This window comes from Falco naumanni, chromosome 7, assembly GCF_017639655.2.
Source record: "Falco naumanni isolate bFalNau1 chromosome 7, bFalNau1.pat, whole genome shotgun sequence".
Classification (NCBI taxonomy): domain Eukaryota; kingdom Metazoa; phylum Chordata; class Aves; order Falconiformes; family Falconidae; genus Falco; species Falco naumanni.
Genome location: NC_054060.1, coordinates 69,492,208 through 69,519,406, shown reverse-complemented (window position 1 = coordinate 69,519,406; position 27,199 = coordinate 69,492,208). Strand labels below are relative to the sequence as shown.

The 27,199-nt window shown below is 39.5% G+C and overlaps 1 protein-coding gene across 3 annotated transcripts in view; it reads left to right on the top strand.

Annotated features, from left to right (window-relative positions):
• The first annotated feature begins 3,564 nt into the window (after positions 1–3,564).
• Positions 3,565–27,199, top strand: part of GALC (galactosylceramidase) — a 37,016-nt gene continuing 13,381 nt past the window's right edge. For 2 of the 3 annotated variants that reach the window (XM_040601286.1, XM_040601288.1), the window contains exons 1-8: positions 3,565–3,784; positions 4,768–4,836; positions 7,409–7,472; positions 8,878–8,991; positions 10,375–10,514; positions 12,762–12,800; positions 21,206–21,336; positions 26,336–26,491. In XM_040601286.1, coding sequence (XP_040457220.1) covers positions 3,617–3,784; positions 4,768–4,836; positions 7,409–7,472; positions 8,878–8,991; positions 10,375–10,514; positions 12,762–12,800; positions 21,206–21,336; positions 26,336–26,491 — 881 coding nt within the window. In that variant the 5' untranslated portion in view covers positions 3,565–3,616. Of the gene's footprint in view, positions 3,785–4,767; positions 4,837–7,408; positions 7,473–8,877; positions 8,992–10,374; positions 10,515–12,761; positions 12,801–17,317; positions 17,446–21,205; positions 21,337–26,335; positions 26,492–27,199 lie in introns of all 3 variants that reach the window. The other variant, XM_040601287.1, reaches the window with a different exon arrangement.

Genomic DNA, 27,199 nt, shown 5'->3' with positions numbered 1-27,199 from the left:
TGTTCCATCAGATAAAGCAACAGGAAGCTGCCCTTGATTACACCAATGAGGCAACAGCTCACACTTCTCTCAATTTTTTTTTGACCTTTTTTTTTTTTTTTTTTAAATAACTTGTTAATCTAAACTTGCCCATGGGAAAAAGGCAGTTGTGTAGAAGTACGCACAAAGAATGGTACCAACCTTGGTAAATCTAGGAATCTCTTTCGTAAGTTTATGAAGTTTTATTGAAAATATTGCCTAATATGGAGCATATTACAAACCTCTTATCTAGGACACAATGCATTTTGCAGACAAACCACTCCACAGAAGTAAAAGACTATGGAGTGTTTATGTATTTTTTTTGTGTTTACTTATATATGTTCAAAACATAGGCTTGGGGTTTTTTTTTTCTGACTGAAGGACTTGTCATTTGCCTTTCCTAACAATCACGTAATCAAGTAAGAATCCACCAAAGAAGAGCCCATAAAAATATATCACAATGACTTTAGGAGTTTGTGCAGAAATAATTCATTATTTTCAGAATCTGTGTTACTGTTTTTTCCCATTTGCCTACTGAAGGGAGGAAGTTTGTGAACAGATAACAGAATTTTATGCACTGCAACAAGCTGCAATTGATATATTTTTATATAAACTGAATCTGAGGTTAGATGCAGCTTTCAAAGGGGTGATTCTTTTAACAGATAATTCTCTTCAGTTAGACAGGTGGAAAGTTGTTACAAGAGGATAGTTTCTCTTTTCCCACTGTGATCAGAACGATTTATTATGTGCTCTGATTTTTTTATTAAATTCTGTTTGCAATGATTCAATTCTGCTTCTAAGAAAATGGGTACAATTTCACTTTAAATGTACATCTATTGGGCAACTCAAAAACTGGCCAGTTTGCTATTTCAGAAGCTAAGGAGAAATGAAACAGATGAGCAAATTTAAAAGCTCTGAAATAGGACATACTGACTTCCTTGATAACGACATCAAGCAGCTCTATAAGATTTAACCACTGGATACAGAGATTTGGTTCCTTTTTTTTTTTTTCCAGCCAGAGCACGACCTTTTCATCCACAGTTTTACTATTGATGTGGTTGTTATATGAAGCCTAAAATTAACTCTGTACTTAGGGTCATTTTTGAACTGGTGTCATAGCCCTCTCCAGTTTGGTGAAAGGGAGGCTTTCTAACCACTTGGTGAGATTAGTTTCTAAAACGAATTTCAGTCAAACCTTTATTTTCACTGAGAGAAGTCATTAAAGACCTGTTTTAGCACTTTTCACGTGCTCTTTCTTGGTACCTACTGGTGAGCTGGCTCTGTTCTGTTGAGGGTTCCTATACTTAAAAAGCAGTTCTTACCAGTATTAGAAATAGACAAACATAGTTGATACATTTCTGCAGTCCTTCACGCTAAAAATTGATAGTGGGACTGAAAGATCAAAGGAAGCAAGATGGGGGATGATGCATTCTATACATTCTGGAAGTAAAGCTATACACAAAAAGAAAATCTTGACTGTGTCCTTATGGAACAGTTTAATTTCTGATGCAAGCAGCACAGTTTCCAGGTGGGATGATGATGATTATTATTATTTATTTTGAGATCTGGAAATATGTAGTATTTCAAATCAGTCATCTTGGAACAAGAGGTGCTCTTTGGGTTGGCTGGCTGAGATTAAAGTACTATTAAGAGTGGAAAACTATCTTATCTACAAAAGAAGCAATGATTAGGTCCTCAATAATTTTATTGGTTATGTTTAGGGTTACAAAGAGTCCAGATCATACATTCTTGGGTCATGGACATAAGTGCAAAGAAAAAAAAAAAGGCAAATCGCAAGGTTGAGATTCCTAATGCAGAATAAAAGTCCTCAGAACCCAACCAAAATATCCTCTTCTTTCCACCAAAACATTCTAAGAATGTTTTTCTATACCAGCTGAACACAGGAGGCACTCAGCACATCATAGGGTGGAAACAGAGTTTTGAAAGCTGGTACTTTTTGGCTCCTATGAGTAAGAGACTGAATTCCACAGCTGAAGCCTTCTACCTGGAATAAACTAATGCATTAACATAAGAAATTATCAAAATTAACCAATTAATAATACATGAAGGTTTTGCAAACCTTCCAGGTATACAGTCTGCTGGAATGAATCTGAATTAGGACTGTGAGCATAATTCTACCTCTGCCACTGACTCATTGTAGCCTTGAGGAAGTCACTCTGTCCTGCATGTAATAATGACATTGTATAGCTCACTTGGGTGTGAGCAGGTTCATTAGTTAATGCTTGATATTGCTGTAAAGTGCAAAATGCTTTGTGTTTGGTATTGTTATTAAAAAAGACATAAACAGGAAACGTTAGTCAGGTAATGTCATCACTGAGACATTAGATCCCTCAATGACCTGGGCAAGACAGGCAGTGGCTCGAATAACAGCATTCTTTATGGACAGAAATGCACAAAACCTGGGCTTTTCCACAGCTCTAACACACTGCCTGCATGATGTCCACCACTGCATTTCGAGGTGCCTCGCTCCTCCTTTAAGCACACAGAGCATCGCCTCTGTAGAACACTGAGGTCAGCAGGCAGACAGTTCCCCTTTAAAGATTTTTATAGGGTATTCAATTTGATTGCCAATCTCTTGATTACTTTTGAGCTGAATGCTTTCATGTGCTGGAGTCTGAGGAGCACCTATCCTCACAGAAACCTTTACTGCATGGCCCAGCACCATCTCAGCTGGTCATGATTTATGCAGCCGCCTGGCAGCGTGCCCCATGAAGGCTGTCAAACAGAAAGGCTCCTTCAGCCCCGCTAGCGCTGCAGGTCAAAATCCACTTTTAGGATCCCTCTCTGGGGTCCTGCTGACGCAGCTGTGGATCTAACTGGAGCCAACCGTGATTCCCAGGGAAGCCTGCGAGGGAGGCTGCTGTCACCCCTCTCCTTGGCAGGGCCTCTCTGGGCCTGGCCCGGTGCTGCAGGGCCACTCCCTGCCTGTTCCTGTACAGGCGATCAAAGATCTTTCTCACAGCAACGGGCTCGAGTTTTCTCCTCCAAAGTGCCCATTTTTGCCTGATTTGGAGACAGCTGGAGAGTGGACCAAAACCAGGGAAATGGCTGGTGGGTGCTGGCAAGGGCCTGGCAGTTACGAGATTCACAGTGAGAGATTCCCTGCGTTCCTCTCCCAGGAAAACTGCTGTGCCTTACCACAGACCCCGGAAAAAAAAGGTTTGTTCGGCGTAGCTCTTACAAGCCGCCCGCTCACGCTGCGCTAACACTTCCCTCGGTGCTCGCAGGAAAACCCTGCCCCGCCGTGACGCCCACACCCCGCCTCCCCTCGCAGCCAGCCACCTTTCCAACACTCAAGATGGCTCCGCAATAGCTTCACTCGCCGTTCAAGTGCCCAATTCCAGCATGGCGGGACGCTTCCCGCCAACCGGAACTTGCCTTGCCCTTTCTCAAAATGGCAACCACCAACTTCATCCCGGGCGTGGGTAAGAGCTGCATGGCTTTCCCGTTACCAAAATGGCGGCGAGGGGCGCTCACGCCCCGCCCCTAGGTGGCTACCAGGTGGTGCGGTCACGTGAGGGGCGGCGGCGCGGTGCAGCAGGGAGGCGGTCGGCGGAGCGGTGCGGAGCGGAGCGGGATGGGGAGCGCGGCTTTGCTGTGGGGCTGGCTTCTCCTTGGCTGCAGCTGTGGGCCGGGCCCCCCCGGGATCGATGCCGCTGCGCTCTTGACGGCTACTTACGTGCTGGATGATGCCGGCGGGCTGGGCAGGACGTTTGATGGGATCGGGGCTGTCAGCGGCGGCGGGGTGAGCGACGCTGGAGGGCGTGGGGACATGAGCGCCGGAGGGGGGTCTCCGAAGGGAGCCGTGAAGGCTGGGGGGTGTCTCTGAGGGGAGCCGTGAGGGCTGGGAGGTGTGTGTCTCCCAGGGGAGCCCTGAGGGTTGGGGGGGGCGTCTCCTAGGGAGGCCTGAGGGCTGGGAGGGGATTTCTGAGGAAAGCTGTGAGGGCTGGGGGGGTCTCTGAGGGGAGCCGTGGGGGGGAAGGCGGGATGTGTGAGTGGGGCCCTGAGGGGGGCTCCTGGGGGCTCCGAGAGGCGCTGTGTGGGCAGTGGTCCCGGCAGCTTCGTGCCTGCCCTGCGGCCACCTGCGCTGTGGCTCCTGCTCATCAGGCTGCTTGGGGTGCCGAGGGCCGGCCAGGGCCTTGGTGCTGTTGGAGGAGAGCCGAGCCAGGGTGGGTTTTTTCGGTAGAGGGTCTTCGTAGCGACTTGTCCCTGTGAGTTTTAAAATGTGAGACGAGCCAACAGCTGGTTGTACGCTTTCCTGGGGTCCAGCCAGCGGAGCCGTGAGATCCTGCAAGTTCTTACCCACTGCAGGACCTGCTGTGCTGCTTGCCTTGCCCTCCTGCCTGTGCACCCCTGAGCTCCCGTTGCCTTTGGTGTACGGTGAGCCAAAGCAGGGGGGTTCAAGCAGAGTGGGACAAACGGTGCTGGGAGGGAGTTGCATTTTCCTTATTGTAAGTCTGTGAGATCTTTTTGTTTCTCTGTTCTTTGGACTCTCTTTGCAGTAAATTGCAGGTAACTGGAGTACAAGGCAGATGCAATTTACGAAACCAGGAAGGTACAATTGCAGGGTTAGAAAAGACCTTTTGTAGGGCCTTAGCTGAGATCCTGGTGATATTATTATTTTTGTATGTTTATTAGCTATGTGAAAGTCCTAGATTGACAAACTGGGATGTACTTATATGTTTGAAAGTTAGGTTTTCATATTTTAATATTTTCTTTCCATTTTAGGCCACATCTAGACTCCTGGTGAACTACCAAGAACCTTATCGCTCCCAGATTTTAGATTATCTGTTCAAGGTAAAGTTGGTTTCACTGCTAAAATAATGTCTAATTTCACACAGAATTTCTTGTTGTGTGATCTTGGAACTCCTGTAGTATATTCAGTACTATTTGTAATTAGGCAGAATCCCATCATTTAAAGCGTCAACTTTAATGTTGATTTTTATCAGAACCTTGAAGTTTATGCTGTTGTTTTTGACAACCTGCATGTTGTTCAGGAGCCTGTTACCCACAGGATGCTTTAGGCTTGGGGCAGAGTGGCTGGAAAGCTGCCCGGCGGGAAAGCACCTGGAGGCGGCTGGCTGACAGCCAGCTGAATATGAGCTGGCAGTGTGCCCGGGTGGCCCAGGAGGCCAGCAGCGCCCTGGCTGGTGTCCCACACGGCGTGGCCAGCGGGGCCGGGGCAGTGCCCGTCCCCCTGCGCTCGGCACGGGTGAGGCCGCCCCTCGAGCCCTGGGCTCAGCTCTGGGCCCCTCACGGCCAGAGGGACACTGAGGGGCTGGAGCGTGTCCAGAGCCGGGCGGGGGCTGGGGGGGCTCAGCCTGGAGAGGAGGGGGCTGGGGGGGCCCGGTCGCTCCCTGCAGCTGCCTGACAGGGGCTGTGGGCAGGGGGGGTCGGTCTCTGCTCCCAGGGAACAAGGGACAGGACCACAGGAAACAGCCTCCAGCTGCCCCAGGGGAAGTTTAGATCAGATATGGGGAACAACTCCTTCACAGGAAGGGTTGTCAAGCACTGGAACAGGCTGCCCAGGGAGTTGTTCAAAAAACTTGTAGCTGAGGTGCTTGGGGACATGGTTTAGGGGTGGGCTTGGCAGTGCTGGGTTAACAGTTGGTCTTGATGATTTTAAAGGTCTTCTCCAACCAAAATGGTTCTATGCTTCCTCAGATTATTATGAAAATCTCTTTTAGGTTTTCACAATATGTTTTAAAAAATGTTTTCAACATATTTGACCATCCCTGTGGGCTTAATGAGGATTGAATAATTTTTGTGTCTAAAGTGGGAGGTTTAGCTGTTCATAGTGATTGCAGGAGGTGGGTCTTTGAGACAGTTTTGATTTTTTTTGGAATACAGATAGATTTACATAATATGAAAACAGCTGTGCAAACTGCATCATTTCAGTCGCATATCTATTCCAGATTAGTCTGCTAGTTCCAAGTGTAAGTGCAGTTATGCTAGAAGGTGTGTGAACATTACTGGTTTGTAAGTGGCTCTAGTTTAGCAAGTGTGACCTCTGGAGTTACCCAACTTAATATATGGTAAGATTATTGTGCTGGACAGTAATAATTTGCTTTGCTTTTAGCACTGTAAATTACTCTGCTGGAAGAGGATGTCATGTCACTTTCAAGCAGTGTAATCCAGATGGCTGGAGGGGAATAGTTTACTATGTAGTTTAAGGAATTGGTTTTAAAGGGTAGAGTAAGGCATATAACGTGTGACCGGGGAATCAAAATCAAATGGATTTTGGAGACTGAAACTGTGTTTTACAAATGTGAGTTTTCTGAAGGAATCAGTAGGTATGTGGTAAAAGAATCTAGCCAAAAGACTGTGATTTTCAAAGATTTTTTTACATGTTCTTTCACCAAAACTGCTTAAGCTGTAATGAGATGCCTGTGGAGGGGTATACCTTGCCTCACTCTCCTGGTCTTTTAGTGTCAGTCAACTTTCATGATGGAAATGGGAGAGCAAATGTGCTAGAGGTTTAAAATCAGAAATGTCAGGAAGAGAAATGGTGAATTGGGAATACTTGCTTCTTATTTAAAAACAAATAAAACCTGCAAAGCTTGTAAGCCAAGCAAACTATTGTCTGTGCAGCATATTTTTTAATCAAACTGCATTCTTACATCTTAGACCTTTTTTTTTTTTGATACCAAAATTGTACTTAGGTAATTCCATGGAGGAGGCCAGCTCATTAGCGGTTATTAAAATAATGAGTAGTTGTAACTTCTAGCTTGAGTAACTTGTAAGCCACTAATGACTGCAAGAACAAACTAGGAGTAGGATCCACTTGTATGGGCTTGAATTTTATATTCTGCTCCACCAGTCAGATACCAGGGAAAAAGGGTAGTGGACTAGGTGGCCATTTGTTTTCCAGTATGGTAGTTCTTTCTTGCTTTTCCGCCTGTAGTTAGCAGTTTATTAGTTAGCAGACCTGTATGTATGCTCTTTCACATAAGCAGTGTAACCCTTTACACCAAAGAATAAATTATTTATGGAAATAGTAAGTTCAATAATTTGATTTTAAAAGAAAATCCACTTGACTTGTAATAACATTGAAAATACTGTTGCATTGCTCATGTAGCCCATGTTCTAACTAAGAGTGCTTCAGTATTTTCTTGAGCATAACCAATTTGGAATCTGCACAGCTGGGGAGAAATGTGGTTAATGGTGCAAAAGCTGGTGAAACTGACTAAAGATAAGTGTGAGTTATCTCACTCAATTTCCTTTTTGAAGCAGACTTGTACAATTTCTATAATGGGTGTCTAAAAAAAAAAAGTATTGAATTTTTAGCATCCTCAAAATTGTACACGTACTGCATTCTTCTTGTTAACAGCAGGATTCTGTTTGTTTTTCTGTCTGTCTTTTTTTCTAGCCAAATTTTGGTGCTTCTTTACATATCCTCAAAGTAGAGATTGGAGGTGATGGACAATCAACAGGTATGGATTTTGTGAGCAGGGTTTAACTTCTTGTTGTAGTGATGCCCTGTGTAACATGTCCTACATGTCCTTTAGCTGATGCTTGGAGATGCATTCTGTAGTTGTCCTGAAGTTGCAGAAAAACATTAACAATGTCTGTTGACTTGTAGAAGAGAAATTTATATTTAATGTTCTCTAGAGACAGTTCTCACTATCATATGGTTAATAGGTTGCATTCTAGAGAAAAAGTGTTTTCTTCCCCCCCCCCCAAGATTAAGAAATCTCTAGTAGCTTTCTGAGTTGCAGTGCATTTCTCAAACACCGGTTTTGCAAAACTTGTGTAGCACTAGGTGGTTATGTCTTAAAAGCATGAAAATGCCAAAGACAGCAGGTCAGAAGCAATTATGTTCCTTTGGTTTAGTCAACTGCTACATTTGACTGGAGTGGTGGTGTCTGTAGGCACTATTTTTTCTTGCCTGGCCACAATTGAAAATGTCTTTGTGTAATTTGCCTAGTCAAGTGTTAGTAAGATAAAAAGTTATCAATCCTATTTTCTGTAATGAAATGTGCTGTTTCAGCAGTCTTCATTTAAAAAAAAAAGTCTCATCAGAAGAGATGTCTGGAACAATTAAGCATATAGTTTAGTGTAAGTAATTGTTGCAGTTGCATGCACAAATTATTAATTGGCTTTTGTGTGTAATGACTTCCCATGCAACACTGATTCTTTTCCACCTTTCTGGTTTGTTTACCTTTGCCTGAGGGAATTCAGTGCCGTAGCCTTCAGTTTCAGAGACGCTTCCTGCAAGTCATGGAACACCATCGAAATTATAAACTAGATCTTTTACTATTAAAAAAAATATGTATCTTTCCTGTCACTGGAAAACTTCATGGCAGTTCCTTTCTTTTTTCTCCCTGGACTTGCCTTGCACAGAAGAGACAAACTATTACCTTCTTTTGTTTGCTTTTTGGTTTAGATATAACTTGCTTCTACAAGTGTGGTGGTTTTTTTTTTGTTGTTTTTTTTTTTTGTTCTTCCCCACCCCCTCCAGATCTTAATGCTGTAACTTTCCTAGTGGTTTTTGGGACCAAGATAATCATGAATATAGCTTCAGTATTACCATAGCTAGGGATAGAAAATTACCTGTAGCTAATCACATTCTGATGTTAAAAGCAGGCATAGTTCCTTAAAAATAAAAATCACTAAATTAGTGCTAAGTTAATATGCTAAGAATGAAGGGTGGCAAGTCTTGCATGTTCCCTCCTGCTGCTCATTTTGCTTTAAAATACATACGTACCAAAGAACGTGAACCATGTTGGAGGTATGTGCTTGCATACTATGGCAGTGAGCAATACAGAAAACTTTAGAATGTGTAACAGCTTATGACACAGAAGATAATTGTGAGCTATCTGTCTCTTTCCTTCCTAGATGGTACTGAACCCTCCCATATGCACTATGAAAATGACGAGAACTACTTCCGGGGCTATGAATGGTGGCTGATGAAAGAAGCTAAAAAGAGGAACCCCAAAATTAAACTGATTGGTAAATTGCTGCAAGCATTAGGATTTATATGCTTTTTCCCCCCTTAACTAAAGTGCATTTCTTACCCTTAATTAGCATATTATTTTTAATAGGCAAATGTTTTGATGTTGCAGTAGACAAACTAGAATGTCTAATATTTGGTAATGTTGCCTTGATGCTTCACTTAAACTTACTGTGTTTTCCTTTGTTACTTTCTTTTATTGTGCTATAACATAGGATAAGAAATGACTCTAATAATTTGTTTGTATCACGTAAAATTAATGCTTAAGCTCTGTCACAGCAATGAATTTGATTTATCATGAGAGCTGAATTTTTGAACAACAGAATAAAAAAATTGGAGAGATAAAGTGAAATTACAGGAAATGTAGATCTGTGAACCTTATACATGCTAAATTCAATGATGTGTTCTTACTACAAACCCATCAGCCCTTCCCCACTATGGTGGTTCTTGTCTTCTGATTTGTCTAACGTATGTAGTTGAGTTATAAGAGGACTTTCCTGTCTCCCTGTTTTGATTGTGGGTTGTGTGTGTGTTGTGACAGTACAAATGTGGAAGCCTAAACTTTAACTGAAGCACTTCACAAAATTTATGTCACATGAAACAAGAAATCTATTGATTGAAGTATCTAATCCCATCCTCTTCCTGGGATTAGGCTGGGTGGATTTGCTGGTCAGGTTCTTAGACAGGCCCTGTGACAAGGAGTAAGCTTACAATCTATGACTAATTGTGGTTATTAATAAACCTTCCTCTTCCCTCAGATCAAGCTCTCAACAAAGGAAAGAGGGTTTGCCTTTGAATTAGCTCACGGTGTCTTATAAAACGCCAGCTGAAAACTTAGCAGAATCTGGTTAGATTAATTTCTTGTTCTCATTTAAAAGACCCAGTAAACAGCTCAGACGCGGAAAAGCTTTCTCATGATCCTAGTCTTTCTTCCTCTATTATGATGAGATCATCACTTCTTCTGAAATTAATATTCAGGAGATTAACAATTTTTGGTGTTCAGTATTGATCCTTTGTCTATAAATCTGTGAATTTTTATCCTAAATTTCAGAGCTAATTCCACACAATTGAACGATTGTACATAGTCAGTTGTATTCTAGTAATGAAGGCTTTCTAGCTTAAAAAAAGGGAAGCTATTAATATATTTGATCACAATTTATATTAGAGCATACTCTCCAGTTTTATTTTGTGTTTCCTAATGAAACAGTTTCGGTTTCATAATGAAAGTTATGTTTCATTGTTTCTCTGGAACAATGTGAATTTGAAGTGCATATGTGCTCCTTCTTTTTAGGTAGAACAAATTACAGCTTGCTGTTGAAGCTTGCTGAATAATGTAAACCAACCACTTACCCAATTCATGTGTTTTTCTTCTCTCTTTCCAGGATTACCTTGGACATTTCCAGCATGGGTGGGGAAGGGTGAAAACTGGCCCTATGACTATCCAGATGTCACTGCTTACTATGTTGTTTCTTGGATATTAGGAGCTAAACAGTATCATGATTTGGATATTGATTATGTTGGGGTCAGTAAAGCAAAACCTCCTGTGTATTTTATTTATAGTCATTCTTAAGATCTTGGTCTTGCCTCTCCTTGTTGATTACTGGAGGAGGGGGATGGGAGGAGAAATTGTTATGTAATTGCAGTTTTGGCTTTTTCTGTTGCAAGGGGAAATGTTAGTTTACAGTCTTTCTGCAATAATGGCCGTTAAAATAGAATCTGTAAAATAGCTAGTGTCCTGCCTTCCCAGTTCTAGAATGAAGTTACCAGAGAAATTGAGAATTCTGGAATCTGTTTGAGTCTTGGGCTTGCGTGTTCTGCTTGGGTTTCAACAGTTACCAGCTAACAAAAAGCATTAGTTAAGACAGAGCGCGTGAAAGTCTGCTAATGTGACTTCTGGGCATGAAGTATGGTCACTGTTTTGTGGAAGGGCAATCCTCTACAAATTCTTCCATTTTTGCCTGTATTATTTATAGTAGGTAAGGTAAAGCTGCATGTGTTACAGTACATTATAACTACTGTATTGTGGTGCAGTGCAATATATGGAAGTAGTGAATGAATGTCTGTGAAAAGTGTCATGATTTGGAGATGAGAGGGAGAAGCAGACAATCTGGAAAAACACGTTTCAAGTTTACTGTTTGACTGAGAATCAACTTTTTATTTTTGTCTTCTGATTAAGAAAATACATGGCAAGGATTCCTCTAAAATCAGTCCTATACTTACTGAAACAGTTACTTTGGACTTGTGTTTTGATATAAGACAGTTGTTTAACTTTAGAAAAGCTGAAAATCACTTCGGCAGTCCAGAGCAAAGCTGCTAAAACTATGGTTCCGATCCTTCAAAGGAAGCCTGACCTTTCTGCTGTAATGTGGGAAGGTAGATCTGATTTATCTCCCCTCTGGATTGCACCCCCCTTGGTGGGGGTGACTTACTTCAGCTGTGTCTGTCTTGCATTTGTGGCAATACAGTGATGCTTCAGCACTTTGGTTGTGGGGGACAGGGAGAACAACTGCTGTTAAATATTCTCCTTGTTATGCTGTTATACTAGAAGGCGAGTTCTGCATTTTATGTGTTTGAGCTATGTCTGGCTGCTGTGTTGTTACTTCACGGTGACTGGCCTTCTGAATTCTGTACTTCTAAGAAAAGGGAATTTTCTGCTTTTGCAGGCAATGTGGTGACATAGCATGTTGTCTGATTTCTTTGTGGGTATAATCTGAAATACAGGAAAGGAGTGAGGTCTGTGAAGGCTCAGAAACAGTCAAAACAATTTTAATGCTGTTCTGATTCTACTTTGTTAGCCTTTGCTGCTGTTTTGGTTTGTAACATGTTATATGTCATTATTTGCTTTATGGTGAAATGAGCCTTTCAGAAAATAGCTTTTTGGTTGGCTCATTTTTGAAGTCACATATGAGCACTTATGGAAAGATCTAGAAATACCGAAATCAAATGGACATATCTCACCTGCAAGAAACTGCTCGTACACGGTTGGCTAATCTACACCTACAGGGATATACTGTGACTTTTACTGGGGGATGTGAGTCACAGTGTTCATGTTGTGGTTAGAAAGACAGTAAGAAGGTTTCTGAGTGTGCATTTCGTTGGCTGGGGTTATTGGTAGAAAGGAAGACCAGCATTCCAGCTTTTGATTTTTGAGCAGTGTTTAGCTTAAATGCTCTTTCCGTAAAAGACGGGACAATCCAGAGCAACAGAAATTAGATCATGTTGTGTCTGATCTGCTGGATCGAGATCTCTTGTGTTGAAGTATGCATATAGCCCTGTGTAAATTAGAAGGAACTGTAACAGAATTCGCTGTTGTTGAATAACCCCCTGCAGCGGTAGGCAGTTGTTTGATACAGAACTTCCTCTAGCTCTTCTGTGTCAGTGCACGGCAACAGGGCCCCTTCATTAGGACCACACCGTGAAGCCACAATGTGTTTCTCAACGATTCCTAACGAACTGTAGGCCATTAGTAATTATGTCCTGTGTAATACTGCTACCCTTGTAGAGCTCAAGCAACTCTAGAGTTCCTTACAGCAAGAAGGCAGTTAGTAGACCTTAGAGACAGATGAACAAACAGGTATTTTGCACCTTCATACAGAATTGTCTCCTGAAGAGCTGATAACAAAACCAGCCAGAGCAATTTCCTCTAGCAAACTGAAACCATGGAGTTCATTAATGAATTGTATAATCTTCCATATACATAAATAAAATCTTTCGTTACGCATTGACATATGCTGATTTTTCTAAATGGCTTTTTATTTTTTCTTTATAGATATGGAATGAAAGGGCATTTAGTAGCAAATACATTAAGGTATGTATTTTTTCCTGTTTATCTAAAGTGAAATGTTTGTTACCATATGTAAACAATTAGCTTTTCTGAATTTCCCTAGAAAAGGGACCTTAATCCTGCAGCTACTTCACTTACTGAACTCCATTTCTTGTAGTTGCAGGCATGGAATTCCCACAAGGTCAGATCTCTAGATCTTTTTTTTTTGTGTGTGTCAGAGACTGTTATTTTGAAGTTTAAGTGTGTCACTGTATGCTAAACGTTTAGGACCTCTAAATTTTAATGGAAACTCCAGTTGATACTACTGAAATTGTATAAATTAATCATCTTTATACTGGCTTGGATATAGTTATAAGTCTGAGATCTGAAAACTTAAAATTCTGTACAGTGTTCCAGTGGATATAATACCCTTAAATTATTGCTATAAAACTAGAGTTTCTGATTTTATGGAAAATGTAAGAAAGGCTCTGTGTTTGTAGCAGTGCAACATTTGGTACCTCCTGTTCTAAAAGAGTTGGAGGAATACAGTGTTTCACATAAGCAACCTTGAGATACTTCTAATATCTCACAGCTGCCTGCTCCTGCTGCCCCACACCCTTTTTTGAAAACTCACTTGTTATGTTATGCTGAAGTGGAATCTTAAGTATGAGCTTCTGCTTTGTTAATTTCCTTGTTGCTGCTTTGAGGCTAAGAAGCAATAGCATTGCCACATCTTAAAAGCAAATAAGAGTTAAATTGAGCGTAGAAAAACTGCTGATTTTTTTGTTCTTTTAGAACTCAGCAGGGATTGGATCCCGTCTGCTTAAAATTAGTCGATTAGTGGCTGTTAGAAAAGTTTCAGTTCTTACAGTTTGTGTGCATTGGAAGAGGTTAGTCACATCATTTGTCCTTGGTAACTTCTGCAGTTACTTTGTTCAATGGTTACTTTTAGTACAGGGAATGGCATACAACCGTTAAACTTGATGTTGCAGTAAGAGGAAAAAAAAGTAAGTATCTTTCATGAGGCTGGCATATATAAAATTCTTCCTACTCCTGAAAACTGAGAAAGCTCTCCTATAAAGCATTTCTTTTAAAAATTATATTTCCTAGAATATAGAATTAGATGAATACCCTTACAGCAGTTTCCTGTGATTTGTGCACAGCTTTGATTGAGGGAGAGCAGAAAGCTCTGTGCTGGTCATATACCTTGTACAAAGAAAAAAGAATACCCTATATACAGCTTTATGGGTTTTCTTGTTAACAAATATGTTAATCAACCATGTATTTTAAACTTATTTACTGGGTCCCCTGCCACCACAGTAACTTAGTTTCCAAGTCTTATTGCATCTTAGAGCAAATTCTGTTACGTATACTTCACTCCACAGGAAATTTCGTTAAAGGTATTTTCTAGACTCTCACTTATGTAGGCTGCTAAGCCACTAGTTCCTTTTGGACACAAGTTTGGCACTAGAGTTTGAGTGACTTACAAAATCCATTCCAGAGAAAATAAAAATACACTGAAGGGTGAAACTGCAAGATGTCTTTGCATCTGTGTCAGTGTCTTATTTCTTTGGGCACGTTAAGTAACAAAACTGGTGGGTGTTTAGATGCTTCAGGTTTTGCTATTGAAGCTACTGAAATCTGTCTAAACTTGTTCAGTGGGTGTGCTTAGATTCCTCTTAAAATATCCCATCCCAATGTGTGTTCAGCACAAACCATAGCCTAACTTTTTTTAAAGCTAGGAAATGAGTTTATAGGGTACTGTCTTCATTCCAAAAAACACCTCAGGATCTTGAAAATTTCTGTTACATTTGGCCTCAGGCAAAGAGGGTTCCAGATTTTTCTTTTTTAAAACAGAAAAGCATTTTGCTAATTGGGTATAGGCGAATGGAGAAATCATTCTAGTAAGGATACTGATAGTCTTCCAAAGGATAATCCTAACCATAGGCAAGGTATGCTGGTAGGGGAGGAGTGAGAAAGGTGTGTGTGTGTGGACTTCCAAGTAGAAATCTCTAGTTGTACAGTGTGTGTCATGAAAGCAAGACCAAACAGAACTGAAGTGCTTGTTTGCAGGCTGGAATAAAACAGTGCAAGTGAGATAGAAGATAAATAGTGAGAAATCTTTTTTTGTTTTTTTGAGCTGCAAATTTTATTTTTTCACTGACTAGATGTTATGTTGCTTGGAACATCTGAGACTGAATTGTTTGTAAAAAGAATCATCAGGGAGAGAAGGCAGGTATTACTGTAAATAAAATACTCATTTTTTTCCCTGTATCACTTATTGGCTTTTTTTTAAGACTGGTTTTCTGGCTTTCTGTATGTCTTGTAGGAAATAAAAATGTTTTACTTTGCTCAGTCCTATGTCATGTCACAAAGAGGCTTTCTCGGCTGTCTTGGCTTCCTAATGTGGGGAGAATGAATGTGGAGAACGAACTGTTGAGTATGTGGCATTCTGTTTGTGAGGCTTTTAACTGCTGTTGAGTGAGACTAAGCTTTTGGCTTCTAGAGCTAAATGTTTAGTTTAAAATTTGGTCGTAAAATCACCCAGATATTTGCTGAAAAGTGTCAGCCTTCCCTCCACTGTATGTTAGTTCATATAGGGCTTTTTATTTAATACCTGTTTTACCATTCATTCTCTTACACTTTGCAGTGTCACATTGCATCTATTCTCTACTGGCACAATAGTTCTATTTGCAGTCTGCCATTTCGAAAAAGGTCTCTATACTGAAGTGTGCCGTTGCACACCAAACATTTTGTGTGATGTCTGACATATAGATGACATAGATTTTAGTCATGACATAATTTTAGTTACTTCATCCGCAAAGGCACTAGTTATATTTCTTAAGTAGAAAAATGAAAACAGAAATGTTGACTCTGTTGCTTAGGAATTCTTATTCAAGAAGATCCTATTCTTCCAATTATATTTTAAAATACTGTCGTCTTAAAGTAACATTAAAATTTAATGAGTATTGTTGTATAAATATGAATGCTGCGTTTGGGGGAACCATTCTGCATATGTTACTATGGAGTGCATTTTGAGTCTATTCTGTGTCCTTGGTACTCATCTAACAACATGGAAATTCTGTAACCTTTCTAGTAATTTTGTTCTTCTGAACTGTCTCTATGGTTAAGCTATTTTCCCAAATTATAGATAGCTAGAAAGCTTTAAATTGCAAGGACCTACCTGCAAGTATGTCTACCATCATGAATTTTTCTTCTGGTAAACTTTGTGCTTCAAAGGTTTCAAGTAGCTGAACAGAACTTCATTACTACTTTTCTTCTTAATCTTCCTAGTAAGTTTTATGTCCTTTAGGTCTAGGCTTTTGTTATCACCAACATTTGGACTTTACTTTGTATCCTTATTTGACTACACATCAGAATAGAAATGCTTACTATTCTTCAGTTTGCTGGAGAGCTGTTAGAAGCAGTTGTTTAAGGATTCATGCCTACTGGTCTTCAAAGGGTTGGAAAAATCTTTCTCATGCATGCATACATACAGCACATAGTACATAATTCCTTTATATCCAAGGTTGAAAAAAGGATTTTGGACTGTGGACTGATGTCCTTTCTCAGAGCAACTGTATGTGGAAGCTGCTGGAAATCCTTTATTATTTTTTTAATTGTTATTCAGTGTTCAAATAAAACATTATTGTATAATACCAGCCCTCTATAAACCTGGTTCATTCTTAACTGTTAGATCTGGCTATATTTTGCCTGGGTAGACGTGAGCGGTTTATCATCTTTGACAGTGAAACAGTAAGGAGAAGCTGGAAAACAGAATAGGAATTCTCTTCTGAGTTGACTTCCCTCAGTTTTGTTGTAAATATGACGATTCCAGTTTTATGCATTATGTTCTTAAAAATTAGACATATGAGAGCCAAGTAGTGTGTAAAGTTAAATATTAGACACCTACAACATCAAGGACTTTTTTTGTTCTGTAAAACAGCCTGTGAAAAGAATGCGGAGGTGTTCTTTGCCTACAGATGTTTGGCAAGCATTTCTGTTCTTGTGGAGAACTGCATGGTTACAAGGTCTTCTCTATTTTAAAACTTCAGTCCCTGTTTTCTCAATATACTTTTTAAGGGATCAGGTTAACTTTCAGTTCTGATCACTTGTGGAGGTATGTCCACTTCCACTTTCCATTCAGTCAACATTTTTTAGATCAACTTAGCATGACTGACTATGATAAATCCATTAGTCATATGTAGTGTATTACATGCATGTGCTTGATGGAGTCAGTATGTTGAGAGTGTTTGAGAGGAGTACGCATAGGGACATGGGGTGTCAAAAGTAATCCAAATGATGAGAAGCCCATTTTTGTGTAATGGCTATCCGAATGTCATAGATAAACCTTCAGTATTAAAAATACCTATCATTAACTTTGTCTTAGTTGTTGTTATGGCTCTTCTTTTGAGAAGTGAGAGCTTCTCTTACCCATCTTGGTCTGAAGAAAAATGCTTCCAATGATTCCCCCTACAGTTCTGAAATGTTTTCAGTCTTAAAATTTTCATGTTGCCTAGTTGACGAAGGCTGTACTTTAAGTGGTGTTATCTGTTACTAAGGTACTTCGACAATCTTTGGACAGACTGGGTCTAAGGAACATTGGCATCATCGCTGCGGATGGAGATTGGAACGTTTCAAAGGAGATGATAGTTGATCCCTATCTTAATGATGCTGTTGAGGTAGTCGGGTAAGTGCGGGAGAAGGGAGGAGTTTTAAATATTGCTTATTGCTTTATTTCTGTAAGTAAGTCTTCATCTCCATTTTGAGAAGTCTTATGTTCTTATTTCATACTTCCTAGCCATTCCCAGCTCTTTCATCATCATGTACAGTGGTGACTGATCACTCTTCCCTGTCTTCCTCTCTTCTTTCAGTTTAGTACACATGTTAGGTAACCTTACTGCTCTTCCATCATTTCTTTCAAGTGTTCAGGAGCTATGTCTTAGGCTTCTTATCTTGGCAGTGGTAATGATGGGAGACTTCTAGCTAATCTGCATGTGCATCTTCAGTCAGAAAAACCTTAGGACTAAATTCTTTGGTCTGCAGTTAGTTTTAATTTCAGGTGAACTTGAACTTTCACACTGGAACTTATCACCCTGGGACTTTCCATGCTTGCAGCATTCGCTGTTACATGTCCTTTGCCTGAGATTTTTCTGGTCATGTCCTAAAGCTAGGAGTTTGTTTGTTGCTTATGCCTGATAACAGATAGTATTAGAACACACACAGACAGTAAAATAGAAGTAAAGACATGCATCCAAGGTTTGTTTGGAAACTAATGCAACGTGTATCAATTTTAGCAGCTAGGAACGCCCACTGTTCACACTTTTCTTACTACCTTGCTTCTGTCAAGTGGCTTGATACTTAACTATGCTGCTCTTGCTTTCTTGTTAGTCTCTGATTTCTCAAAACTATAAATAGGTTTTTAAAACTTAAAGCATGTTCCCACTGGAAATGGCCTATACATGTATAAATTGTTCACTTGTGCTATATTTGTTAACTTTTTTACCTCTGTTGTTAATGCTACTGTGGTAAGAACATACTTGTAGTCACTAGTGTATCATTTATCCTCATTTATATGTAAGGGGGTGTGGTATGCTCATAATTGTTTGAACTAATGCATGGTCCAAAGGTTATAGCAAGTCAGTTAAGCAGGGATTTTATAAAGAAACTGCTTTCATATGTGGTGAGCTTGTAAACACTGATCGCCTGGAAGTGACTGCCTGAGTAATACCAACTACAATGCCAGCATTGGCTAACTCATTTGGTTTAAAAACTTAGAACTTAGATTAGGCAAGACTTGCACCTCAGCAAGTTATAGTGCATTAAGAAATGTTTTAATTATGATTTCCATGCCAATGGAACTTGCAGAATGAGTGCACTGAGTATGTATGGTTCTTACTTGTTGAAGAGCTTGACAGAATCAAGGTTAGGAGTACCTTTTTTTGTTTGTAGCCTTCAGGATCATAAACGTGTTTTCTTTGTTCTTTAAGATGAAAGTTCTTTTTATCAGAGGTTTTTCCTGAATGTCATACAGATTTTTCCCCAATTTCCCCACTCCTGCTGATCACAAAAAAAATGAAGAGTTATGAGAATATTTTCTGTTCAGTAGTGTTGTTATCTATCAGAAATTAAGATTAGTACAAAATGAGAACACCGTGTTTCTCAGCCAATGCTGACTTTAAGGCACCAACTATGAGAATTCTTGCTGACCTAGAAGAAAGTAATAGCATTTAGGTATCTGTCCTTCAAATGCTCAGGTTCAGAAAGCTGCTGAAAGTACACTGTATCCATATGTCTCTTAGATAACAGTGTCTAGTTGTTTGCAAAATCTGCTAGACAGATATCTTTTCCTAAACAGTCTTAAATTCTATTCTCAGAAACCCTTTCCTGTACATTATTCTATAATCTTTTTTCAAGTATAACCCTCTCTGTGGCTTTTTCTTAGTTCTTCTATTTTGGAATTGGAACCTGGAATGAAATTTACATTGTTTTATTTAGAAATTATCAAGACAATTGAGGTGATTACTTTGGCATCCAGCCACAAAAAGTAACTGACTTTTCATTGTGTTTCCTTTAATTTTCCTTTCTTTCCTTTCTCACATCAGGTAAATTTTACCTTGATACCATGGCTCCCCATGATGCTTTGTCCCTGCCTAAAATACCGTTTGCAATTTGAAGCATATATAAGGTAGATTTAAGGTTTCTATGTCTGTTTTCTCCCTTGTACTTTTGCTGTCATCTAGCTTGATTGTCTGGCTTGAGACTTGAAAGATAGAGGACCATCTTAACAGGAGGCTGCACAGCCACTTGTTCACTCCCCTCTGTGGGGTGGGAGGGGGAGAGTCAGAAGGGTAAAAGTGAAAAAACTCACAAGTTGAGGTAAAGACAGCTTAACAGGGAAAACAAAAGCTGTGTGTGCAAGCAAAGCAAAATGTGAACTTCCTGAGTACTGGACCTGATACCATCTTATGGGGACATCGCTTGCAGTCTTGCACCCTGCTTGGACTTTTCTGTCCACCTTGGTGGGAGACTTTACTAAAATCAAGATATATCTACTGATTTCACCTTGCCTGCACAAGTAGTCATCTTGCCGTAGAAAGCAGTTGTGTTTGTCAGGCATGACTGGCCCTTGGTAAATCCATGCTGCCATTCCCAAGCATCCTCCTATCCTTCTTGTGCTTGGAAATGACTGCCGGGAAGAGTTGCTCTGTAACCTCCCTGGGGACTGAGGCTAGATTGATGGGCCTGTAGTTTCTTAGATCATCATTCTTGAAGACTGTCATTAAAACTGCTTCTCTGTAATCATCAGGAACTTCCCCTAACAGCTAAATGCTTTAGCCTTTGTATGTATGCTAAGTCTGCATATCAAATGCTGTCTTATTCTAATGGAAGATGTAACAGGAAAATACAGTGCAGCAGTAATACTAACATAGTGTTCAGACAAATTTCTTAGGACTTGAAGGCAAAAAATTTTGATGTTTCAGGCTACTGTCAAACTGCACATAAGCAAGTTCAGATACTGACCTGTGTATGTGTAAATAAGATATCTTGCAGCACTGTTTCCTGCAGAGCGTGTTCCCTGTTAGGGAAGATTATGTATGGTAGAAATAGACAGAATGATTTAAAGATAGTTAGGCACTTGATGTTATCTGAATTTGCAAGTACAGCAAACACTGTTTAGGGGACCTGTGGACTTCAAGAAAATACATCATTAGACTCAGTCTTACGTGACACTTTAAGTTTGTTGCATTGACTTTCAAGGCCTTAAAATGTCCCTAGGGAAAAGTACAGTGGTTGCAGTTTTAAAATTTGAAATAAAGTGCAGTTGAATAATAAGGTGTGTATGTGTCTGAGTTTTTTTTCTTGCTTCTTGTGTTGGCAGTGTTTGGAAAGAGCTGATCTCATTTGGTTTGCTTCACTGTTAAACTGAAATAGTTGATTATCAGAGAGAATAAGGGGAATCAACTCCTTAATTAAATGTTTACTGTACTTTCACAAGGTTTCTAAGTTATAGTTCAGTTGTCCTTACCTTGGATGTGATCCTTGTAGCCGTAACCTTGAACACTGTAACATTTAAGTGGCTGATCTGTAAATAGAGTATCTTGCATGAAATGTGATATACTTTGCCTTTAACTTTATCTGCAGTTTTAAGTAAGGAAATCAGAACCAGACATTTTTAATTTTTCCTTTTGTGATGTATTTTGAGGTTTGGCATGATAGAGGAAGAAGGTGTCCTCCTTTGAAGGCACTTTTGTTCTTCACGATCTATTCTGGTTTTTTTGGTGTAACAGTTGTAAAAACAAGAATTGGAACATGATTTGTTTTTGAAATATGCTCAAATAGTGCTGAAGAAGATGCTGCCTTTCCCAATATAAATTTTAGACAATCTGGAAAACATTTTTTTATTTGTCCCTTCTCTCTCTTCTTTGCTCTTTTTTTTCCTCCCAAAGCTGTTGAGATACACATTGGATAAGCATGGTCTGCAGCAGGTGAGGATCATAGCCAGCGATAGACTGTGGGAGCCCATTTCCTTTGTCTTGCTGCTTGACTCTGAGCTCCACGGAGTGGTCGATGTGATTGGGTAGGGGGTTCTCTCTGTTTTTCTTTCTTGGTAGTCTGTTCATAGTTTGACTTCATCTTGCTTGTCTATAACACAGCCAAAACTTTACCTCTGTACTCTGACTTGCAATGAAAGGATTGATACTATAATATTTTTTTTTTTACTAACACCATCAAATCACACAGGTGACAGCTTGAACCCTTGATAGAATAGTCATGATTCAATTATAATGGAGAAGATTCCTGTTGGCTGTGGTTGCACTTTGGGTGGATTGAAGGTTTTTTGGTGCAACCCTGTTTATTCTGAGGGTTGTTTTGGTTCAGTAGTTGGTATGCAAAAAGTGCTTTACCTTTACAGCTTTGTATACAGCCTTGTATTACTAACTTCTGCTAGTCTCTTACAGAAATGGGTGTGATCCAGTAATGAATTTGGGCTGTGGTTCTTTTTTTAGTTAAAATAATGTATTGATTGTTAGTTCCCATTTTGTTTTGATGAGAAGGTTGTGTTTGGAAAGCATGCAGCCAGCTGACTTGTGTTTCTAGTTCTGGGTTTCATCATATGATGCTGATATTTTGCAAAAGCAGTAAACTAAATTTGAGATTGATTACTGACTTTGCTGAATGGAATTGTGTGTATGTGTAATGTGTAATGACTTGCTCATTACCTTTCTTTTTATAGTAGCTCTACATTTTAATTATTAGGTTCCATAAACTTGCCTGACCCAATCACGTGCTTCAAATGTGGGTGTTCCTCGCTTCAACTTGAGTCTTGTTCATTCATTTTTATAGATCTGACCCACACAGGAGATGTAGAAATGAAAGCTTTCCCTCCACATACGGATAGGCAGTTAGTTCTCCACCCCACCCCCCCACCCCCACCCCACCCCCCCCCCCCCCCCAATCAATTCCTCCTCCTGTTCTGAACAACAAAAAGTATCCTGACAGTTTTTTGCAAGTGGAGCCTTGGATCATGTGTGGATCAACAAGTGAACACAACTGGGAACTCACTGACCAGACACAAATCCACTGTGATTACCATCATCCCAACGCAGGGACCAGGGACTTTGCTTCCTTTCTGTTTTTTGGCAGCTACAAATATGCACCCAGAGTCCTGAAGTTCAGCTGTTTTTACACAATCTCAGTAAGCTGTAGTTGCTTAACTTTTTGCAAGTGTAAGTTTTATGTCCCTAATCTGATTCAATTTTAATAGGGAGATGAAATACTCTCTTGTGTAATGAATAATCAGTTGGCTACTGGACGTTTGGTGGTGCACATCTCATCATGGTATTTTAAAAAAAGAATTGTTGGCTTTCTTTTTTATTTGAAACCATAAAAAGTATTTCAGATAGCCATACTTTTACATAAATGTACATTAAATCAATTTTGGACTTGGTAATGTACTTTTTGATCTGTGACATTTCTCATCAGAGGAGCTAGATGGCAGATAAGTTAAAGCTGCTGCTTTTGTTTTATTTTGCACTATATGCATCCAGGCTTCATCTGAAAGATATTGTAATGGCTAGAAATTAGAGGGAACCCTGAAGATGCACTGTAAAACTATTAATGGAAGCTCACCCGCGTAGGAATGACCCAGGTCACCAAAGATCTTTCTTTATAATGTGTATTTCCAAACAAACTTTTCAGAGCTATTACTATTGCATCAATTTTAGTAGTGAAATTAAATATGATTAATTATAAACAAGTATTACTCTTACTTTGAACACATTTAAATTATATTGTAGCTCTTGAAAACAATGTTTTTCAGGGATGGGCTTGCAAATTCCATGGCCACTCATAGGGATACTTTAGATGTGCTACTTGTTTGTAACACAGTTAAACCAGTTAGATTTTTGCATGCTGTAGGGTTAGAGACCAAGCTTTTCTGTGTTGAAAATCCTTATCCTCCGTGCCCCCCCTGCTGTTAATTGAAAGAAAACAGCAAGTCTTTAGAAAGAGTCAGTGGGATTAAGTGTAACAACTTCAATTTTCACCTAATATAAATTTAGTATGCCATTAGGTGGCAGCCCAGTCTTCTTGGTTAGAAGCATCTTAATCAGATCTATTCTAAATGCACATCTGGCTGGCTGAAAGTGTTGCAGAAAACCAAGACTTTCAAAGAATTTTTTTAGACCTAATTATGCCCAAGTTAACAACCGAAGAAAACCAAGATGAAGTTGTGACATTACCACATGATGGAATCATGATGTGATGCCTGTACTAGTGGGAATTTAAACTGTCCCAAGTCCCTCTCGGGCCTGTGTGCCAATACAGAATGAGTAGTAGGAAAGACAGGGTTGTTTAGCTGGTGATTTCTGTTTTCTAGAGGTATTTTTGAGAACTATATTTTGAGAGTTTCACAAGTAGTGCTTTCCTGCAAAGCTTCGTTGGAGTGATGGTATAGTACAGGATGATCTTTTTTAAAGATTTATTTAGTTGCTGCTGCCTTGTACTGATGCATGAGAGAGAAGTTGTGGAAAACCTTGCTATTTCTATCCTGATTTTCCCCTTCTACCCCTTTGGGCCATTGCTATATGGAAAACAAAAAATAACACAGTTAGTTAAGTGACTTGAAGTCACTGTGGGCAACTGTGTGAAACAGCATTTGCAATCCATAAGTAGAAAAGCTTTTCTAATTTAATGCCACTTTCTTAACATCTGATTTAGTTCAGTTGCCCTACACAGGCAACTATGAATTTTTTTTCCCCATTGAAGTTATATTGCTTTATCATCTACTGTGTAAAGCACACGTAATCTTGTGATAGTTAATGTTGCAAAAATACTTTCTTACCACTCTTAACAGATAGAGGCCCTGATGATGAATCAAGCATCTGCTGGTTCCAGAGAGATTGAAAGGAAGAGGGAACAATGAAAATGCTTTTTCAGTAAATGACAGTGATTTGCAGAATTACTATCACTACAGCAGTGATAGTAAATAGGTGTTGGCAAATTCCCTTGCAGTGATAAGAGGTTTAAAATTATGTGTCACTTCTATTGTAATTCTGTTCCCACTATTCCTTTCATTACCTTTTTTCCACCAAGATCCATTCCTTTTCCCCTTTTTGCGATATACATCACTTTCCTCTCTCTTTGCAATGGTCTTCTGTTATAGTGTGCCAGTGTCTGCTTTATGAGCAGAGAATCCAAAATCCCACTGCTTCTGCTGAATTCTCTAAGAATGATGCTGCCTGAAAACTGGAGTAGAGTTTATGCAAGAAGGAAAGGTGTTTAGGAGTCTGTTTTTTCCTGAAATTTTGACCAGGATACTTGAGTCTCTCCAAATGGTAGTGGTCCTTGAGTGGACCAATTACTTCCTGAGGGTAATTGCACTAAGAAAGTAAAGCAGAACCCCTTGGTTAACAGCAATGTAAGTGAAAAGCAAAGGCAGTGTAAATTGTGTTCAGTAACAGTAATTGAAATTGCATCAAAGAGCAAAATGATTCATTTCTCAACTGGCAGTGAGACTGCTTTACCTGATTGCTTATTAGTGGGAAAAAATGAGAATTAAGTGTGTGGGCTTTAAGTGGAGCAAAGCTGCTGGTAAAGATACTCTTCCTTTAGAACCCGATTGTTCTCCCTGTAACTTTAATCCTGTTTGTCATCCCTATTTTCCAATATAAATTTTTACAATTTATTTCTACCGCTTTAGTGTCTTTGCACTGAATTATTTCTCTTTCCTCTAATGCTGATAAAGGCAGCCCTCTGTCTTGGTGCAGGAAATCAGAGCTCTTTAGATCTTATTACTGTGTAATCTTAACGTAAAGCTTTCTATAACATCTCCCTGCTTCCCCCCTGCCCACCCCCCAACCCCCCTTGTTGTAAAGTGCGGTTTGTATTTGGCAGGAATGTTGACTCCTAATACTTAAGAAAGAGCTCTTCAGGATATGGAGTGTAGAAAGACAAATTATTCCTTCTTTGCAAGCTACATGCTTTATGCTGTTACAAAAACCTCTGCTTGGTATTGGTGTTTCCAAGCCAGAGGGGAAATACACAGTAACCTGTGTGGTAGAGAAGAATGCAGCTAAAATCTCTGCTCTCTGTTACATTATCAGTAGTGAAGCTATGTATGAATGACTACAGCACATGACCCGTTGTCCAGTATGGGGAAAATAATGAGAAAAAAACCCCCACCCCAACAGTCAGCCTAGAAAAAACGGTATTTCTTGTATCCTTGTCACAAATGTATCAGCTGGTCAAGTTTCAGGCTGATAGTAAAGGAAATATTGATGTCTTCCTGCCCAGTGCTGGCCGTTTCTTTATAGTCTATGTATTTGGTTTGTTCAATGAGTGTGCTAAGTGAGGGGAAAATCATGGCCCTGTTTTCTACTCTTGATTTGAAAAGTTTTGTTTTCAGTTAGACTAATCTGGTACAGTGAATCAGTGTTGTGATTGAGTGTAATCAGTTGTCTTTATTTGGGAGAAAGCATATCATCATATTGAGGAAGATCTTGGAAAGAAAATTAGCTTTCATTGTATGTTTCAACTATTTTCATTTTACACCTCTGTAACTTTTATAGTCCAGCTAGCGTGCCTTTTTGAAATCTGAGTTTATTAAAAAGGTGTGCAGAATTAGCCAGGTTCATGTTTAGGTCCCAAGACAGTCATGCAGTTAAGTTCTTAGAATAATTTCTAGTACTGTATATTACTGTTGATTTTATAATTATTTAAGTTTGGTTTTTTTAAGATAGTACATTTATTTCGCACATTTATGAAAATCTTTAAGCTCAGTTTCAGGATGAAGTTTTGCTTTAGCAAGCTGCAGAATTCCATGCTGTATTTAAAGCTAGGTTTGCTTATATGCTTGGCATGTAACAGAAGAAATAATCTTCTACTGATGCAAATACAATAAGCTACAGGATTTATAGTGCTCTGTCTTCCCATTTTCTTCTATTAGTACTATTCAAAAGAAAGCTTGTTTTTCATTTTCAATTTGGGGGAGGTGAATATTTTCTGCTGTATGTACTTTTCAGGCTTTGATTTTTCGTTCTATGGTAAGTGCTCTTTCTTTTCATAATATTGTGTAGGGCTCACTATCCTGGAACAAAAACAGTGCCAAATGCCATATTAACTAAGAAGAAACTGTGGTCTTCAGAAGATTACAGTACTTTCAATGATGAAGGAGGTGCAGGCTGCTGGGCTCGGATCCTGAACCAAAACTACGTGAATGGAAACATGACCTCGTAAGTGTTGTGTTGCTTGCTTTCACAGCTTCTTTAAAACAGTTCTTACATATGTACTATACGACACATCCATCTGCTATGGTAAGGTAGTAAATAAACTGAAACCACTCTCACTCTGAATTCAAATATAATAGGTTATGAAGTCTATTGTCCTTAGTTTTTTCTGGGGTAGAAGTCCCACAAGTTTTAGTGTATTCTTGAATTACTGTTCCACAGTATCCAGTGGCTTATGCAGCTGAATTCAGATGCCTTTGAGACTCTGATATTTGTTAAAAAGGGTATGTTCTTAAGAAGAACTAACAACGTGAAAAACATTGGAGGAAAATAACAATAAAGCTGATTTATCTGTATTTTTCTTAAGGTCTTTATCAGGTGGTTAGTCTTCAGTAGTAGGTATGTATGTAATTATCTAGTTTTTCCATACAACTTCTTTCTCAGAGTTAGAGTCACTATCTCTAAAACATATTGTGGTCTTTTGATATGTTTAGTGTCTATTGTAGATGTTCTTTCCAAACTGAGATCTGGAAGAAAGCTGTTTTATACATTTTCTGTCTCCATCTCTGCAAGCTGAAATTTTTTGGCAGATTAATATTTCCTACACGGATACTTGGCCATTCTGGTTGCCTCTTGATCCTCATATGCTTTAATATCTTACTTCAGGGTCTTTCTTTTCCCATCATTTTTCTTTTTTACAAGCCCTTTGTAATT